Source organism: Ursus maritimus, unplaced genomic scaffold (assembly GCF_017311325.1).
Source record: "Ursus maritimus isolate PB19 unplaced genomic scaffold, ASM1731132v1 scaffold_2, whole genome shotgun sequence".
NCBI lineage: Eukaryota > Metazoa > Chordata > Mammalia > Carnivora > Ursidae > Ursus > Ursus maritimus.
In genome coordinates, this window is record NW_024424452.1 from 62,554,602 (window position 1) to 62,567,960 (window position 13,359).

Below are 13,359 nucleotides of genomic sequence, written 5' to 3' on the forward strand. Positions count from 1 at the left end.
GAATAGGGATAGTTGTTTCCATCTGGCTGGATTTATTTCCCTCATTTCATGCTGCATACTGATAGTCAGCAAATGGCAAAAGCCATATTTCAAAATTCTGAGTATGAGATATAAGGATATTAAAGGGATTCCTTTGTCTGTAAATGTTTTGTTAAGTGGCAGGTTACACCGGTGAGTAAGAAGGGATCACATTATTTTGTCTGGAGCCACCAAATGCCCAATTACAGAATTTTGAACCCCAACTTCAAACTATCTACTAGCATACAATTCAGACATTTTCTTCTAATTTGTTTAGGAAAAATCTGATTTTTCCCAGTAGTAAATGTCTGACTAAACTTAACTGCAGGGGGATGGTACTGTGGTAGATGGAACAGGGTTAACTTGTTTAGTATTCAGAAATTCAATTAAAATTTGACTCCTTTTTCTAGAAATCTTGCACCCCAGAACTTCACTGGGGGATGCCATTTTGTCCTGCTGCATCACCCTCTAGACATCCTGTGGCGGGAGGGTGGGTGGGGTGTCAACAGAAAACACTCCTTTTTCCATCTCTCAGAAATTGATTGAAATCTCTTATGCCTTTCACTTCTTCTTTACTAATGAAATCTTATCATTTTTTATTTCTCTGTCATCATTTCAACAGTCTCATGAGAGAGAGAGAGCAGATGAAGACATATGGTTCATAAACTAGTTTGAGGCAAGGGCTTCAGTGAATCATCTTTAGTGCCTTCTTTACTTCATTTATTTAACTAATATTTATTGAGCAACCATGCTGTTAAGGTATGAGTACAACATGTTTTCTACCTTGAATGAAATTATAGCTTACTGCAGGAAAAAATAAATACATTAAAAACAAAACAAGACATAGGGGCGCCTGGGTGGCTCAGTTTGTAAAACATCCAACTCTTGGATTCAGCTCAGGTCATGATCTTGGGGTTGTGAGATTGAGCCCCATGTTGGGGCTGAGCATGGAGTCTGCCTCAGATTCTCTCTTCCTCTCTCTCCTCCCACTCCTCCCCCCACTTGAACACACACTCTCTCTCTAAAATAAATAAATAAAATCTTTAAAACAATACATACTCTGGCAGAATATATTAAAATTCTATACAAGTTCATAGAAATGAAAAATCACATTAAATTGGGGAGTTTAAAAATATTCATGAGGAGCTAGAATTTTTAATTTAGCAAAATCCTCTGGAAAGCCAGAAGAAATGAATTCAAGGCAATGGGAACAACATTTTTAAAAAGATGTAGAAAGTGGAAACCACAAAGTATATTTAGGATCATGTTATTTGGAGGACATGATATATATAAGAGAATCATGGGAGATGAGGACATAAAAATAAATTACGGCTAGAGTGTAGAGGGCCCTAAATTAAACGGACATATTTGAATCTAATTTGATAATGAATGATGAGCTATTTAAGGCTTTTCAAACAGAGGATTGCCAGACGAGAGCAATATCCAGATTTCTCAAACTGTGTTTAATAAAATACTATTCCAATTGATCTTTTAATAGGTGTGCTTAGGAAAACATTTCTCAGGTTTTAGATACACCAAATAAAATGCACTTCCATGGAGATTTTCAGTACACGTAACTTATATAAAAGAAAAATAAAAGTAACCTTTGGAGGCGCATCATTTACCTCTCTTGTGATTACCTCCATTCAGACCTCCAGTCTTGTAGTCCTTTTCAAAAATGCTTTGTCATGGGAGAAATGGAAAAAGCACCATTGGGGTATACAGACAACACCATCTTTCTATATTTCCAAGGTCAAAGAAGAGGCTTCTTTGGCCAGCAGAACTGCTTGATAGTGGAAACTATATTAACTTATAGATGTGTTCCAATAAAACCCATGGTGTCCCCCAACTCCACAGCCATTATGGATGAATTTTTCTCACCCCCTAAATCATATGGTGAAGTCCTAACCCCTAGCACTTCAGAATGTGACTATATTTGGAGACAGAGACTTTAAAAAAGTGATAAAGTTGGGGGCATCTGGGTGGCTCAGTTGGGGGAACATCTGACTCTTGGTTTTGGCTCAGGTCATGATCTCAGGATTGTGAGATCAAGCCCCACATTGGGTTCCATGCTCAGCACGGAGTCTGCTCCTCCTGATTCTCTTTCCCTCCACCTCCACCCTCCCTTCCTTCTCTCTCTCAAATAAATAAATGAATCTTTAAAAAAAAAAGTGAAGTTGAAAAAAGGCTGTTAGTGTGAGCCCTAGGGCAATTTTTTGTCTTCATAAGAGACAGGAGATACATAGGAAAGATCTTGGGAGGACACAAGGAGAAGATGGCCATCTGCAAGCTAGACAAAGGCCTCAGGAGAAACCAAACCTGCCAGTACCTTGACACTGGACTTCCAACCCCCAGGACTGTAAGAAATTAAATTACTGTTATTTAAGCCACCCAGTTTCTTTGTTATGGCAGCCCTAGCAAACTAATCTAATGGCCAGGAAAAGCCAAGCACATTAAAGCAGGGTAGTTTGATGTGGGAGATTTTAGAAGAAAAAGTGAGAATTATTGTGTAGTTTATTGATGCAGTGAAATTCATACTCCGTAGTGGAAAAGCAGAGAAGGATATGGGGAGGAAATATGTCAAAGCCTTTTCTATGACCTTCCTTTTTTTTTCTGGAAGTCTGAGCAGCAGTCAGTTACCAGGTTGCTAATGGTATGAGGCATTAGGGATGGGAAAGAGATTTGAGGTATGGTGGTGGTGGGGGGCGGGGGGAAGCCTGTTAATATTCTCTCTTGAAAGCACTGAAAAGCATATACATCTATTAATGGAAATAGAGGCTAAGATTTAAGAAAGTTTTATCAAATAAAGTTCAAGATTTATACTCCAAGTGATAATTACTTGAAATGGAGAAATCAAGCATTAGAACTGAAAAAAAAAAAAAGTTTTACTCTAAAGGAAAACCAAGTGCCTCTCATCTTCGTGGACACTCAATTTTTACTTTACATTCCTATGGGAAGACAGTGACTGGATTAGACCTGCCAGATGACAAAATGTAATCTTCTGTCACAGTTTTGGAATGGGAAACTTCCAAGAGAACTTAATGGTAATTCACTTGAGCTTGCCCTGCAATCCCACACATATTTTTTCCCCATTTTCCTTTCTTTCAAGGGGGTAATTATGATCTGTTACATATTTTTTAGAGAGAGCGCACAAGTTCAAAGGGGAGAGGGAGACTCTGCCCTGAGCATAGAGCCCCACACGGGGCTCCATCTCATGACCCTGACATCATGACTTGAGCTGAAACCAAGAGCCCAGCTCTTAACCCACTGCACCACCCAGGTGCCCCTAATCTCTGTTACTTTTAAGAAACTTTCTCCTTTCTCAAGGAAACTGATTCCCTGGGTCCTGTGTGACCAGCTCAGTATTATAAAGGAAAAAAAACTCTCCAACCCTTCTCATCTCTACCTCTGCCCCTGCTTCCCTCCCTCGTTTCGGTCCTTTTTCTGGAGATGCTAAAAGATATTCGATTTTCCTTCTTCCTCATCACAGTGTTTAAAATAGGGACTCCCCAGTATAATAGACAAGGGAAGTCTCATGGTTAATTTTCATCTGAGGTCAGAGAAACAATGAAGGCTTCAGCACGGTCTAGCGCAGATCCCTGTAGCTCTGCATAGATTCAAAGGTACCACAAAATGAGGGCGCCTGGCTGGCTCAGGCGGTAGAGCATGTGGCTCTTGATCTTAGGGTCGTGAGTTCCAGCCCCACACCCTGGGGTGTAGAACTTACTTCAAAAAAAAAAAAAAAAGATATAACAAAATACTGCCCTACCTTGCTCTTTGTTTTCTCCAGATATACTTTTTTCCAGACGATTTTGTTTGGAGAATTCCTCCAGTCAAAATACTATTTAAAATACTTCAATCACTCCCAAATAAAGCTGACTGAAATGTTTAAAAATAAATATTTAATTCCTCAGGCTTTCCTTGTCTTTCACTACCTTGGCATCTGGAAGAGTGCTGGTCAGTTATTTTGTAGGATGTTCTCAATATTGGTATGTCTAGGTATTCCCTCATAATCAGAAAATATTGGCAAGAATACCAAAGAAATTATGTCATGTACTTCTTTTTTTTTTTTGTCATGTACTTATTGGCACATCATAGGGATTACATGATGTTGACATCTCTTTTTATTGGTGATGTTTACCTTGGTCTCTTGATTAAGATCTGTGTCTGTCAGGTTACTTCACTAGAAAATTATAATTTTTCTTTCATAGTTATTAAATAGCACGGACAGATATGTTGAGACCACACAATGATCCTGGCTCTCCTTAAACATTCACCATCTAATACTAGCACCCCTTGGAGGATCGTGTCTACAACAATTGTTTGCCTAAGGATGACTTCCTATTTCTCTCTTTCCTTCCACATTTATTAGTTGGAATTCTTTGATAAGAAAGAGCTATTCTTCTTCCCCACTTATTTATTTATTCATTGTTTACTTACATTAGTGTATTTACTGGATTTTACGGGTTAAAATTGAATGTTATCATTACTTATTTTGTTTCTAAAATTGTCCCATCTTAGCTTGTTAGGAACTCCTTCAGGTTATTTCTTGTGTCATTTTAACAAACCCCCACACTCTTCTGAGCAACTCCTTACATTCTGGCAGCACCAGACTTTTCCAGACTTTTCTTATATATTTCCTGCCTGCATCCTGGATTCACCCAGTACCCCAAAAAGCCCTGGATGTTTTTATTAGGGAACATGTTTAGTAACCAAGACGTGAGCGTTAACTGTGCTACGTGCTACGGAGCTGTCATTGCTCTCTCAGTAAACAGAGCTAGGAATTATATTTGTATATACTCACAGGCCCATACAGACACGGGTCTAAATTTCCGTGTCTATCTTTGATACATGTGCATTAGAAGTCATGAGTTTATACTGATTTCCAATCTTACCCACAGGAACTGCCACCGATTGGAGGTGGCTTAGGAGAAATAACAACTAAATGCAATGCAGGATCTTGGAGAAGATCCTGGAACAGAAAAGGGATGTTAATGGTAAAACTGGTGAAATTCATTTAGGTCAATAATTTAGTCAATTATATTGTACTAATGTTAATTTGTCATTTTGATAACTGCACTATAATACTGTAAGATATAAGTATTAAGGGAAGTTTATATGGGAAGGGTACGTAGGAGCTCTCTGTATTATTTTTGTAACTTTTCTGTGAGTCTAAATCTGGTTCAAATAAAAAGACTAAAAAATAAGCTATTAAAAATGTAACGTGTTATCCAGCATTTCCCAATCTTACTTGAGTACATAATTTTACTTCTCAGGAAAATTATGAACTTCCATCCAAAAGCATTATTAATTGTGCCTTGGAACACAAATTTGGCCATGATATGAAGTAACAGAACCACTATTTATATACCACACACAAAAATTAATTACAGTGCATTTTGGCTTAATGTGTTTCTACTATGATTGAAGATTTCCCAAAACTATTAAGCAATCTCTAGTGAAATAGTTATTTGAGAAAGCCTAAATTTCACTTAAATTTAAATGTACACAATTACAATGCTCTTAGAAATTTGATAGAAATTTGATAGAAATTTGAACAAGACTATCTCTCTACAATTTTACAAACATTTTGCATGTGGTTAGAGGTATGATAAAATTTTGCAAGCTAAGGAAATAACCACAAATGAAGGTGTTCTTCTATTTTAAAAGAGATCAATTACATTGAAAAAAACAGACAAAACTTAATAGTGTTTAATTTTCGTTTTACAAAAAGCATTGCAGCAATACCCAAATCTGCAGTTTCCAGATCTCATTGATGAAAATAACACACTCGCCCTGGTAACTTAATGAAGGGCTTCTTATGAAATAACCACCCCTAAGGAACATATCTACAAAACTGCAACTTTTTGAAATTGATTTTACTAAAATAGGAAAGCAACTTTGCTTCCCCCTTACTTCTAATATGTATTTATGTAATGTAGCATTGGAATTCTTACATCTTTTCACCCATTCAAAATACTTAATATATATATTTATATAATATACGAATTGATTTCTATTTGAAGCCTCCTTTTTTGTGGCCATGTAAATCAAAAGAAAATTACTGCAATATATTGCAATAATGTATTATGAAATCTGAATCTTCCAGCAACTTTTATCTGCTTACATTTATTAACCATTTTCTCTGATATCTGTCTTTTTTATCTTTATGTCTTCTGCTACACTTTAAAGTAATTTAACTGCATTTAATAATTTGCTTGTTTAAATTATTTTTTATAATGCATTTCTTCCAAACAAACTTTGAAAAGGTCACTAAAAACTTATGTCTTTTTTTTTTTTAAGATTTCGTTTATTTATTTGTCAGAGAGAGAGAGAGAGAGCTTGAGCACAAGCAGGGGGAGCGGCGGGGGGGCAGGACCCTGAGATCATGACCTGAGCCGAAGGTAGACACTCAACCAACTGAACCACCCAGGCATCCTCAAACTTGTACCTTTTAAGAAGACAAAATAGTTTCATACCTCCTATAACTCTACTTGGCTTTCTTATATGAAATCTTCCATGACTGAATAATATATTGCTTGAGAGTAAAATCCCTGACATTTACATACTTGAGTCATCTTTTTCAAAATATATTTAATCCTAATCTCTGTAATACTTAAAACAGTGATTTGAAAGATTGGCCATAGTAAGAAATATACTTTCACTGTTTATTGCTTAGAAGCATTCTGATATATATTTGTTCATTCATGTCATTCTTTGTTCCAAAAAATATCCAAATAAAGTTACGAACATATTCTAACTTAAATATAAAACACATGTGCGTGGCCTGAGTCTTTTTCTCCTCCGTCACAAATACATATATGGTTCTGGGTGTCCTGCTTTGTCTTTAAAGCATCTCTCCTGCTACCCTCAAACTGTCTCTAACACAACATTTAAAAAATGATTTTTGATGCAAATAAAATCTGACTCACTTGATACACATAAATAGAGCCAATGAGAGAACTAAAGAGTACCTACTTACTATGGTCTGGCATGGCTGTACATAATCCTCAAAACAATCCTGCGAAGTGATTTCATCCAGTTTCATGGTTTAAGTGTCCATATACTGATTACAGCCAAATTTCTATCATCAGTGTAGGTGAGCTCCAGACTGTATATTAAACACAATTTTGGGAGTCTAACAAGTACCTTAAATTATGTCTAAAATAAAAATCCTGATCTTCCCTGGTCTTATTCATTGTGGTAAATCACAATTATATTCTTCTGGTTGCTCAGTCTAAAAATTTGCAGTCATGCTAGACTCTTCTTCTGTTCCACCCCACATCTAATCAACAATTCCTGACAAGACCTTCAAAATACATCTAGAATCTAAGCACTTTTTAAAAAAATTTTCATTTATTTATTTGAGAGACAGTGAGAAAGAGCACAAACAGTATGAAGGGCAGAAGGAGAAGCAGACTCCCTGCTGAGCAGGAATCCTGAGGCAGGCCTAGATCCTGGCACCCTGGGACCATGACCTGAGCCAAAGGTAGACGCTCAACCAACTGAGCCACTCAGGCATCCAAATCTTAGCACTTCTAATCACTTCCATACTTGTGCCCTTGACAATACAAGGTTTGACTTCTCTGGTTTAAATTAGTCCCATAATCTCTTAATTGCTTTTGCTCAACCAAGAAGCCAATGTGTCTGTTTCTCTTATTCAAATTTTATCACTCTTCTGTTCAGAATCTTTTTTCATTTGAGAGTGATGGGCACCACCCTTATCATGACCTAGGAGACCATTGTTTCCCTGTCAGATCTCAGCTTTTACTACCTTTCTCATCCCTCCCTTCTAGCTACACTGGCCCACTTGCTGTTTCTCAGATCATCAGATATGCGTCTATCTGAGATATATTTTACTTATTTATTTTTGATCTGTCTCCCCAGTTGGAATAAAAGCTTCATGACAGCTGGAATTTTTCTATTGGTTTCCTTCTTGAAACCACAACACCTGGAATGGTTCTGTCACGGAGTAAGCGTTCGATAAATAATTGTCAAATAAATGAATAAAGTAATGGATGAGAAAATTATTATTTCAAATTTTCCATATAAAATGATTGAGAATGAAATGGAGTATGTAATTGGCTCAGTGTTAGTTAACTTTGCCAGTTAGTGAGTTAAATCATTTCAAGCTGCCAGAACGGGTGATCCTCTATCTCTGTCATATTTCCTCCCTAAATTTATGAGCCCCATTTACAGCATGAACACTACGAAACAGGGAATTTTAGTTGTGATGAGGATATGCAGTTCCCAGAAAGTCCAACTTCAGCTGCTACTTTAATGAGAGAAGTTTCTGAATCACATATTTTATAATAATAATGTGCGTGGTTTTGGCTCACTGATACATAATATGTTAAAATTCAGGTAAAGGGCCAACTATCAAAAAGTAATAAAAAGTAACAACTACACTACAGAGATACTTAATAATATTTTTTAATAGTGCCAAATTTGCAATTACCAGATTTGAGGTCTCTCTCTAATAAGAAGCAATGACTTTTCTATTTCACATATAAATCTTAGGCTTTCACAATTATTTGCATGATTTACTATACCCCCAGATGAGATCCTTTGATTTATCTTTTATTTTTATGATATGTAACCTAATTATTTTAAAAGAGTAAATATATAATTTTAAGTAAATATGTGTGTATATATGTATATATACATAAACTGTGTATACAATTTTTTAAATTTAAAATTATTTACATTGCTAACAGCCATAACTAGAATCAAGCTTATATTCTAATATGCAAAATATAACTGTATCTTAAGAAGTTAAAAGGCCATGGTTAGACTTCAGGGAAAGCTTTAAATAGTCCCAGTTGGCAATACTTTGTCCCTTTGTCATTCCCCTTCTTCCTACTTAGAAGGAGAAGAGCCTAAAGCAAAGCAGACGTTTTGTGATTAGAAGGAGAGAATCTTGAGGATTAAGTCCTACAGCTAAAAATGTTAGAATTTTTAAAAAAAATGGAACAAACTAGGTGCACTGTTGAGTCAGACATGCTGCTCTAGATGTTGTTCCCCAGACTTTTGCTTTATAAAATGGAGTGATGAAAAGATTCAGGAGTTAGATAGTGGAGATGTTTTCACAAGTCTGTGAATATGCCAAAAAGCATTAAACCGTACACTATGGATGGGTGATTTGTATGGTAAGTGAATTATGGCTCAATAAAGTTGCTATGAAGAAAGTTATTCCGGTGGATCATAGCATTTATTGTGACACTCAGTTGTGAGATAATTTTTCTGGTTAATCTTATTCATGGAAAATCCTTAATTATGTGCTAACAATGTCTTCAACAACATTACTTTCTTTTTTTAATAAGGCAAAATTCATTAAAGTATATTGGGAAAAGTCATGTTTTAAGGATCCCTGAAATGCTTTTTTAACTTATATCAAGTACAATTTGTTCATTAGGGCAATGCTGCATGTCAATAAATAGTATTTACTAGGATTTAAACCAGTCTATAATTAATGATATATGTTAGTGTTGATGAGCCTCATTTTTATCATTTCTACAACAATAAAATGAGACTAGATATTCAGTTATAAAGTTGTGTGTCTGTGACAAAGAGGGCATGGCTAAATAATGAACTCTTGTGATGAGTTCTCTGAATGTCCCATTAATTGGTGATAAAGTCATTTTCAGTGTTTTATTTAATTTCATCAAAATACTACATACTTTCTTCAAACAAAAACAATTTATTCATAGTCCTGTTATATCTTTCCCATTGCACAAATTAAAGGTTTGTAAATGCATAGAACAGAAATATTTTCATTCAGAACTTTAAGAAAATTGCTCCTTGGAAAATCTTAACTATCTCAATAGAGCAGAGACATAGAGAGTAAAAGCTACCTGAAAATACTGCAGGTATTTGCTATTTTCCAATTAGCAACCTACTCTATTTAGTATTAAATCCCAAAAAATAAAAAAAAATAAAATAAAAAAATAAATCCCCAATAGAATTTTATTTCTTCTTGATTTATTTGATTTGGCATTTCACTTAAATAACTATCAATTAACTTACTAAATTTAAATAATCATATCCACAAGCACCACAGTAAAATTTATTTAGAAAATCAACATTTTGTCTAAAATACCAAATAAGGAAGAGGAAAAGGTATGAAATGCAATGTAACATTTTTCTCTTCAAATAAGAGTGGGGACTGTGTTCCCTGATTATATTTTCCTTGATCATCCAAGTCAAATACAAACTCTCTCATAGAACAAAATAGTCTGATGATATAACTTGCCCTCATCTACCTTGAAATGCATATAAAAAAGTGATTTCTTTTATACTAAGTTTGCTAATGTTTTCAAATACTTTTTATTCCATAATAATTGTAAAATTTTAATTTTGAGGTCTATAATGTACATATAGCTTTGAAATAAAAACTTACCTCAGGAATAGAAAAAAAATGGCTTCAAGATCTCATATTAATGATTGTCATCATCCTATTTTTTCAAGTTTTTTTGCTAAGTATCTTGAAAATAGAAACAGTGCCCTAATCCTAGACCTAACAAATGATGTAGACACTTAGAATTTAGATTGAAACAAATTATCTCAAGATTAATTAGAAAAGACAGAAAGTAACTGCCAATTTTTAATATGTCTTAGACTCATTCCCCCCCACCCCCCGGCCGCAGCCCCTTAACAGGTCTGTATTTGTCTGTCTGTCAGATGAAGATAACTCACACAAATACAAGTACATATCAAGCTGTATACCTTGTATTACTGTACTTCTAAATCATATAACTGCACTTATATTATTTTTTTAAATAATTTAAAATGTATTATCTTAAAGAAAACATATACTTACTGCCCTCTAGAGGTATGAACCAGTAGTGTAATAAGTGTAGATGTTGCCGGGCATATACAGTTTAAAGCTAACATGGCGTATTTAAACTCTTCTTCACAAACAACATGATCTGTTTGAAATAAAATAGGTAGATTATTCTTGGGAGAGTAGTATTTTAAAATAATATGAAAAATAAAACAGCAAATAAAATTACAGAAGTTTCCACATAAACACACTTGTCTTCGAGATGTTTTTACATGTGCAATTTTCCCCAGGAAAAATGTTTCATAAGAGACAGTACTAGATTATGAGTTAAGTGACCAAGAGGGAAGGGGATTCTGGCCCCAGTTCTGTCTTTAATGAAATCGGCAGCCTTTGGCAAATTAATTTTCTTATGCTTCATCTGTACAAGGAGGTGAGAGGGAGACAGTTTGGAGTTGGAATCTGGAAAATAAATCAGAGACTGTATAAAGTCTCCTTTAATTCTGATAATTCTATGGTATGAAATGCTGTAGTATTGATTTAAAGCATTATTGATTTATCAAATTCATAGTCACACAGCACACAGACTTAGAATTATTAAAAGACATGGTAGACAACATTTACATAACAGTAATAGATTTTGTACAATCAAAACAACTATGATATCAGGCAATAAAAACTAATGGTAAAATACATTTAAATTTAAATTGTACTTTGACCTCAAGACCTACAGTCATAAACAGAAAAGATGATAGGATTCAATCAGGCAAGATAATAAATGGCAATTGAAGTCAGTGACATAAAAACAATAGAGTGCTAAAGATAATGGCACACAAGAGGTTGAAGGCCACATGAAAGGGGGGTGATGCGACTCAGCCCACGATCATTACTTTCATACAGCCATGAGGGCACACATGCCAGATATCCAATTCTTCACAGAAGTCATATTTTAGAAAAGCGATCAAGATATTATTTACTTTAGGGGGAAAAAAAAAACCCCTTCCCTTCCCAAGTAAACAATGACAGCTGGTATTAGAAATAAAGACAATGTGTAAAGTTCCAAGAAAATAAATATTCCCAGAAAATAGTTTTAGCTACATTAAGAAATTGAAGGTTGAATTTGTAGGTGAGTCGGATATCTACAGAATGAACACATAGGGCACCTGGGTGGCAGAGTCAGTTAAATGACCAACTCTTGGTTTCAGCTCAGGTCCTGATCTCAGGGTCTTGAGACAGAGCCCCGCATCGGGCTCCCTGCACTCAGCACAGAGTTTGCTTGAGAGTCTATCTCCCTCTTCCTCTTCCCCTCCCCACCCCTCAACTAAATTAATTAATTAAAAAAAATAAGAACGCATACCCAACATCATTTACGAAGAAACAAAAGATTACTTGGGAAATGGTGCAGCAGACACTCCAGATAGATAAATAATAAACGTACTTCTAGTTTTATAAGTTAGCATGTGAAAGAACCCATTACTTTTTCTCTTTCTTTCATTTCCTTATTTATTTATTTATTTATTTCCTTTACATGTTATGGAAGAAATTGCTACAGTTACACCTCAGGATTTACTCAAAACAAACAAACAAACAAAATCAAGGATCTGCTAACAATGTCTGTCTCTCTTTTCTTTATTGTTTTTGCAGTGTCTATTAGCCCGTCAGCAAAGTATACAGTATACTGGAGGCAATATTACATATAAATACAAAATATGTTTTTCACTGTTATTATACAGTTGACCTTGAACAGCACAGGTTTGAACTGCATGGGTCCACTACACAGACTTTTTTCAGTAAATACAGTACAGTACTATAGATATATTTTTTCTTAACTTACGACTTTCTTAATAACATTTTCTTTTCTCTAGCTTACTGGATTATAAGAATATAGTATATAATACACATAACAAAAATATGCATTAATCAACTATTGATGTTATTGGTAAGGCTATTGATGTTATTGGTAAGGCTTCTGGGCAATAGTAGGCTACTACAGTTTTGGAGGAATCAAAAGTTGTAGCAGATTTTTGACTATGTGGGGTGGAGCAGGTGGGGGGGGTTGGTGCCCCCATTCCTGTGTTGTTCAAGAGCCAAAAATGTACACTAAATTACCTAGTAACATAACTACTGTGTAAATTAAAAGAAAATTTATTTTATTCTGTTTAGCATTGTATGTCAGTCATTTATACAAATTTAGGATGTTTGATTATTAATATTATTAATGTCAGTAGCTGGCACATAGTTATTGGTGCAAGTGTCTGTCTTTTCCATTGTGTTTTTCTATGTATTTATACCTGACCATTTACATATTGAAATACATATTCCCCTCCCTTTCTCCTTTAAATTACAATTAAAATATTTATTATTTTAAATGTATTTATATAGTTATATTTACTCTAATTTCATTCCAGGATAGTAAAAGAAGTGTTACAAATATTTACTGTAAAAAGGACGGATTGGATCAGATCGGTTGAAAATCACTGCCTTAGATACATGACTTAATATGTAATTATCATGGGATTCCTTATTAGATAAAAAAAAATCAGTTTTCTTTCTTTTCCTAA

The 13,359-nt window shown here is 34.8% G+C and overlaps 1 protein-coding gene across 3 annotated transcripts in view; it reads right to left on the reverse strand.

The window, feature by feature from the left end:
* The window catches only part of KCNT2 (potassium sodium-activated channel subfamily T member 2), a 344,368-nt gene that overhangs the window by 116,648 nt on the left and 214,361 nt on the right, over positions 1-13,359 (reverse strand). For all 3 annotated transcript variants that reach the window (XM_008710517.1, XM_008710516.1, XM_008710515.1), the window contains exon 14: positions 10,838-10,946. In XM_008710517.1, the coding sequence (XP_008708739.1) occupies positions 10,838-10,946 (109 nt within the window). The remainder of the gene's footprint in view (positions 1-10,837; positions 10,947-13,359) is intronic.